General features: G+C 44.0%; 1 protein-coding gene across 1 annotated transcript in view; it reads right to left on the minus strand.

Moving 5' to 3' along the window:
- SCFD2 (sec1 family domain containing 2) overlaps window positions 1-5,868 on the minus strand; it is a gene marked incomplete at its 3' end in the record, with an annotated part of 196,129 nt that extends 190,261 nt beyond the window's left edge. Inside the window, exon 1 of the mRNA XM_012808075.2 lies at window positions 4,912-5,868. Within this exon, the coding sequence (XP_012663529.2) occupies window positions 4,912-5,749 (838 nt within the window). The remainder of the gene's footprint in view (window positions 1-4,911) is intronic.
- Between the last annotated feature and the right edge of the window lie 1,630 nt (window positions 5,869-7,498).

The raw sequence follows: 7,498 nt of genomic DNA on the forward strand, positions 1-7,498 counted from the left end.
ATAATCACTTCTCAGCAATTATTTATTACAGTTTAACATTATAAAATTAACAAAAATAATATAAAACTCATATTCTGGCGAAATAGCCGTATGGCGGCCAAAAACTGTATATTCCCTTCTTGTTCTCCAGCCTGTTCCTGCATTCTTTCCAAAAGTCCGGCCTCGTGGGATGCGACAAATTGTTGAAAAGCAGGACTGTCCCGCCAAAATCGGGAAGTCTGGTCACCCTATTGATTACCCATCCCCCACCCACAGGCCACTGCTGCTGCTACCTACAACAGCAAGCAGGCGTCCTCATGCCACTCAGGAGACCTCATCCCACTTGGAATCCAACTCCCTAGGCCCGGCCATGATCTTCCTCCCCGCTGGAACATACCTTACCCAGTCCTACCTAAATGCTATAATAGAATTCCTCAAGAAGGTAAGAAGGAAGCGGAGCTCTTAAAATTTTAAATGTACTTGGGAAATAGCCGACGTAAGTTTGGGGGATTCACTCTCCCTGCTTTGCCATCATGCGGGCACAATCTCTCAGCATTCTACTGAGAGTACTGTTTTCTTGGTTTCATCTAGGTTTTTGACAGAGTGGCAAAATTTTTTTTTCTTTTTACCTGTTGCTTTGAATCAACCCAGAGAAACTTCCTATTTGTTCCCCTTAAACATTAAATATTCTTTCACATGATTTTATGTGCCTAAAATGTCTCTTCCCATACCAGTCCTCTAGTGAATACCTTCACTTATTTAAAGAACACCTTGGAATTCCATCTGTGGGCAGAGGGATTCTTAACAAATGTAAAGAAAGTGAGAACTTTGGCTCGAAGCCTATAGCTCAGCAGCTAGGGTGCCAGCCACATACACCAGAGCCGGCGGGTTCGAATCCATCCCGGGCCTGCCAAACAAGTATAGTGACAACTACAACCAAAAAACAAAATAGCTGGGCATTGTAGTGGATGCCTAGAGTCCCAGCTACTTGGGAGGCTGAGGCAAGAGGATCTCATAAGCCCAAGAGTTTTAAGTTGCTGTGAGCTGTGATGCCACAGCACTCTATCGAGGGTGACAAAGACGCTGTCTCAAAAAAAAAGGGGGGGAGGACTTTACACAAATCACATAACATTATTACCCCTCACTTTGGCAATTAAAAAAGAATGATGAAACTTGACATCATAGAAAATATTGGCATGATACTATCACACCTGTCCAACTACTTAACATTTATGCATTTAAGCTTTAATTTCCTTATTTTTGAAATGATAGTGAACACTTAACTTACCTATCTTTTAAGACAATCAAATACGGTAATGTGAAAGTGGTTTTTATCAATATAATATTCATATAAACATGAATAGTTAATATCATTATTTCCTTTCCCAAATTTTACTGTGGGCCTTTGTGAATAACTAGTCATATGAATTAAGAATATCAGAAGAATTTTCAATTAAAAATACTAAGTATGCTATGCAGAGACCAGGGTTCAATTCCTCAACGGAGAGCCAAAAAGTGAAAAAACTAAGAAAAAAAGTAACTGCATTAACCTCAATGAATAGCTAGTTGGCTGCAACCTTCAAGCCATTCATTCATCCATTCACTTAAGAAATAATTATTGAACACCTACTATTTTCAAGGCACTTTTCTGAGTGCTGATTAATAAATAAAAAAGAAAACAGAATCCCTCCTGTCAGAGTTCCCATTCAAGTGGGAGAAGACAGGCAATAAATAATCAATTATAAGCCCTTTCAGGATTTCTATGCATTTGTTAAAATATAAGCCCTACCCCAATAATAAGACTTAGTGATGGGCATGGCATAGCCACGCCCTGCATTTTGGGTGGAGCGGTAAGGAAGACTGGAATACCTTTTATCTGCCACAGCTCCTTTCTCCAAGCCCTTGGCACTTGTGTGGGTGCCTGTGGTAACCACAGGTCGCAGGCATCCTATTGCGCTCATGTGAACAGCTAGGGGAAAGGAGTTCACGCATCACTAGCACCAGCCCCACCAATAAGGTCGGCTCCCCCTGTCAGGTTGCAGAAGAAGATGACTTAACTGCATTTGAATAAATGTAGGTTGTTGCATTATGCTTAATAAAAATAAGACATCCCGGGCTGCACCTATGGCTCAAAGAAGTAGGGCGCCGGTCCCATATGCCGGAGGTGGTGGTTCAAACCCAGCCCCCAGCCAAAAAAAAAACTGCAAAAAAAAAAAATCCCCTGAAAATAAGCCCTAGGGTGTCTTTCTGAGAAAAAATAAATATAAGACAGTGTCTTATTTTCAGGGAAACACAGCAGTAATATCAGGCAGGGGCAAAAGCTGACAAAGAACGCAAGGGAAGGTGTTGAGAGTGTCAGAGAAGGTCATGAGGGAAGGCCTCTCCGAGGAGCAGAAAGAAGCAGGGAGAGTCTTGTGGATATCTGCAGGAAGAACATCCCAAAAAGAGCTGCAAAAGAATTTCAAAGGCCCTGAGGCTGGGACATACTTGGCATGTGTGAGGAAGGGCAAAGTAGCCAGAGGACCAGGAAAGTACTATGTGACAAGAGAGAAACAGGCAGATCATATGTGTCCTTGAAAACAATGGCAAGGAACCTGGATTTGTGATGAGAGACCACGGGAGGGCTGTGTATATGCAAAGGACATGTTTTCTTTCTACACTTTGATGGGAACTGGTTTAAGTGGTTGTTTATCCGTGTATCTTTTGTGCTTTTAAAATTATATGTACTAGTTGCAGCTTTGCTGTGTTAAATGCTGCTCTAAAGTTCAGTAAAATTAGTGCAATAATTGAACGCTGGATTTGGTAATATGAAAGGTCACTGGTGACTTTGACAAAGGAAAAACCTGTAAAGTATTGGAAAATCAAAGCCTAATTGAAGTGGAGTCAAGAGAAAATTGGAGATGACTGTAGAGACAGCAAGTATAGACTACTCTTGCAAGTTTGCTAAAAAACAAAGCAAAGGAAAAAAAAATGGAACTGAAGTTAGGGGAGCAAAAGGGGTCAAGAAAGATGTCCCATCCTGTTTTATGTAAATGGTGAAACTTTGGAGAAAAGAAAAAAAATGATGGTCTAGGAAAGGGGGAGGCAGGTATTCAAAAGATGGTTAATCTATTCTAGAAGTGAAAAGGGAGGATTTAGTTAAACAGGAGAAAAAGTTGACATTAGACAGCAGGGCTGGCACAGGTCTCATGGGTACAGATGTAGAAAAGGGGGTAGGTATGGAAGATACAGAATTTTTCTAACAGCTTATTTTTTTTTTGCAGTGATGGTAGAATCAAGAAAGCTTAGGGTGAGTACAGGAAAGAAGATCTGGAGGCTTGAGGAGAGAGAAAATATGAATGATTGCCACCGTGGGGCAACTTTGTCTTTCTAGTGCACTTCTTTTCTAAATCATTCTTTGTTGCTTTATATCGTAATATTATAAAAGGCAGAACTTATGCTCACCTCACTTATTTTGTGTTTACAAAGGAATCTTGTGCCAGAAATAGATACCACAGTCATAAAGGAGCTAGTGCCGTGATACTAAGCAGTAGACATTATGGTTTGTCCAACTGAAGTCTTGGGGGAGAACACAAAATTATGTGAAATTTTGATTAATTATGAGATAATGGGTTACACTTTGGGCATAAAGAAATAGAAGTATAAGCAGTATATATCATCCATTAAAAAACTCAACAAGTATATAGTCATCAGGTGTTATCTTTTTAATTCTCTAAGAGATTATGGTGCTGCAGTTATTATTTATATTTAAATTACAGACTAGACACGTGGTTTTTCAAATCATGTAACTGGGCTCACACATCAGTACTACTATTTAGCTTATATTCTATTTCATGATCTGAAAATTAACCTTACTATGGTCAAAAACGCAAATATACCTATTGTGGTTTTTTATAGCTTCATTCAACATTTTTCTTTTCTGACCTATGTAAGGGAATAATTACCAGTGTCAGTTTCTTGATTATTCTCTCTAGACTCAGACAGCGATTCTCTTGCCTCAGCCTCCCAAGTAGCTGGGACTACAGGTGCCCGTCACAGTGCCCGGCTATGTTTTTGTTGTTGTTTCCATTATTGTTTAGCAGGTCTGGGCTGGGTTTGAACCCGCCAGTCCTGGTGTATGTGGCTGGCACCCTAACCACTGAACTATAGGCGCCAAGCCCAACCTCACATTTTTTTTTTTTTTTTGAGACACAGTCTCAAGTTGTCACCCTCGGTAGAGTGCCGTGGCATTATAGCTCACAACAACCTCAAACTCCTGGGCCCAAGATATTCTCTTGCCTCAGCCTCCCAAGTAACTGGGACTACAGGAGCCTGCCACAACACCTGGCTATTTTTTGGCCCCAACTAGATTCAAACCTGCCAGCTCTGGTGTATGTGGCTGGCACCCTAGCCCCCTGAGCTACAGGCGCCAAGCCCCAACCTCACTTTTTAACATTAATTTCAAGAAACCTAAACCTCAAGTAATTTGATATTAGTTATGATAATTTCATGTTATGTTATGCTGTAGTTTTTCTTCCACTGGGTCATTTGCTAACCCATCTCCAACAAATCAGAGTCCTCTTACAGACTCTTACTGACACCCACAAATTACTAAAAAGCTTCCCAAATGGACAGCTTTCCTCAAGATCAGCTGTTATTCCCTTTTTTCCAATATCTTGAGCTAGATGAAGTTGTTCAATAAGGCAATAAACACTGATGACATTTTTACCCATTACAGCGTTTAACAAATTGTATTGTAATTGCTAGTTCATTTGTCTGCGTTTCCCCTCTAGACTATAAACTCTGTGAGATAAGAACTGTGTCTCTCTAGTTCATCTTTGTATCCTCAACCTGACATATAGGAGGAGGCAAATAAAATACATGCTGAATCAATGAAAAATTCCCCACAACCTAGACAATGGTTACGTTGAACTTCACGGCAATGCCCCTTACCTGTGAGATCCAGAGTTCTGTCCACAAAGACCACTGATGCCCTGCCCGCTGCAGTTTTTTTCCTGTTCTTGGCAGGGACATAATTGGCCAGATCTGCAGCGATGACCCGACTTAGGGAACCCACCGCAAAACATTCCTCTCGTACTCCTAAATGCTCACACAGAGAACTGAGGCCTGACACCAGACATCTGATCTGCAGTAGCAGCTCTGGGGTCAGAGCAGCGGCATCCACCTCACCCAAGCTTGCCAGTCTCCTCTTGTCTGGTCGGACACTATTCAGGAGATGTACATCCTGAGGTAGAAGTGGGAAAAGGGACGCAAAGGCTGGAGTCAATGCCAGGTGGGGAGCAACAGGGGCGAGCAACAGCGGGACGTGTAGCACTTCGGCTGTGTAGTTCATGTTGCCCATCCACTCACAGAGCTTCTCCTCCAGCTGCTGGAACACCGGCTGCTGCCCCTCCAGCTCTGCTGCTGCCGCTGCGGGCACATGATTAGCGGTGAGGTGGACAGCGTGGCTCACCGCCGTGACCACCACACAGTACTGGAAGTGACTGCGGCGGATGATGTCTCGCAGAGTCTCCACGGTCCGGCCTTTCAGCAGGCAGCTCAACACAAACACCGCCTTGGGCTGCTCGGTCCCTCCACCACGTGCGTCGGGCTCGAACTCCCGCAGGTGACACGCAGGAACCCCCACCGCCTCCAGGAGCCGCGGGGATCCGCAGCCCCAGTGCAGGCTCTCCGCGCAGGCGGCATCCAGGTAGACCACAGACCGTTTCACTTTGGCCAGCACCTGCTCCCAGCTTTGCTGGGTAAAGGACAGCACGCCTGGGGCGTTCATGCTTGGCGATTCGCAGACTCACGGGAATCGGATCTAAGTATTTCTCTCAAAACTCACCGATCCCGGAAATTGTGCTTCCAGGGACTTTGACAGTCAACACAGTACACGTGGACCTGCCTGAGACTTGCCCGGAGTCGGCGCGCGGTGATGACGTGTGAGCTGTGCTTGGCTAGTGAGGAGAGACGCTCTAGGCTGCGGGAGTGGGCGGGGTTACCCGGTGGGCGGGGTTCCCTGGCGGACTTCCGCCAAAGTTCGGGGGGGGGAAACGAGGAGCGGCTACTTAGGGAAGAGCTAAAGTGCGTTCTTTTCCATCCTGTCTGCTCCCATTACCTCTCCATGCTCCCTGAGAAGTCTCAAAACCGAAATTTGATGTCCTCTCGAATATGCACGTATCGATCTGAAAGTACGACATTTTCCTAAACTCAGAACAGCCAGAAAAGATAATAAAAACAAATTGCTTCACATACGTTATTGCACACAAGCCTCCTAACCTACTGATCTAATTCTTCACTTTCTCCATCCTTCCTGCCTTACCTCATCGTCTACAAGACAGCCCGAGGAGCCCTTCTAATGCAGCCGGTCCGGGGGCAGTGAAGGGAGAGAAGCCCCCGAACTCGCCAAGTGGGTTCTTGGCTTCAGGCTGGAAAATTCTAAAGCGAGCCAACCAGCGACAGAAATATTGAAAGACAGTCAACAGATCCTACTCCACAAACAGAGTAGGGGTCCTTTCCCCAGCAGGACAGGGGTCCCCTTAGGGGCAATGGTAAATTTTTATATGTTAAAAAACCCTGTTAGAGAACAGCTGTCAGTGACCAGCATCGACTTGAGATCAGGCCATAAAGATTAATCAGAAACTGGTGTAGCAGAAAGGTAAGCACAGTTTGTAAGGCATCTGGCTTAGTGGTTCACCTACTCTTGGCCGTTGCAGCCGTTGACTGGATTATGACTTCCTTGTTCAGGTGGTCACGGTCTGGTATCAGCCCAGGGGCTGCAGTTGGGCTCTCTCGGCCTTCCTTTCCCGCTTTATCCCTACGATTCTTCCTCTCAGTCCTTGCTGTCACACAAGCCAAACTCACCTGGACAGTCCCAGTTATCCCCCATCATTTCCTGGCTTTCTATTTCTTCCTCCTCCAATTCAGATTGTCCGCCCCCTAATAAATTAAGCTTCTCCTGCTTAAAAGCTTCTCCTGACCTAGTTGTCTACAGGACACATCCAATCTCTTTAAAAGGCATCAGAATCCTTCATGATTTCTCAATTTCTCTCCAGCTACTCCCAATTTCTCTGAAGAGAAACTGCACTTTCATGATGAAGTCAACAGACTGAACCCAGAATGTTTCATGTGTTCAGTTTGTTCACCCAATAATTATTAAGCAGTTACTAAGTATAATCGCTGTGCTAAGCTCCAAAGATGTAAAATGGTTAATAAAATGCATTATCTGATATTCAAAGACTTTATGCCTGGTAAACTCTTACTCATTAAAAAAAAAATCATTCCAAAGTTATATCCTTGTGAAAGTTTTCCCAATTCCTCCCACCCTAACTCTTGCCTCTTACCGTAATTCACAGTACTCAATTGATACATTTGCTAAGTACTTCTATATTATGGGTAAGGTAATTTTTTTTTTTTTTTTTTTTTGTTTTGGGCTGGGGCTGGGTTTGAACCCACCACCTCCAGCATATGGGGCCAGTGCCCTACCCTTTTGAGCCACAGGCACTACCCCATGGGTGAGGTAAGTTGGGTTTTTTTT

The sequence above is a fragment of the Otolemur garnettii genome, unplaced genomic scaffold, assembly GCF_000181295.1.
Source record: "Otolemur garnettii isolate 467f Iridium unplaced genomic scaffold, OtoGar3 scaffold00083, whole genome shotgun sequence".
NCBI classification, from domain to species: domain Eukaryota; kingdom Metazoa; phylum Chordata; class Mammalia; order Primates; family Galagidae; genus Otolemur; species Otolemur garnettii.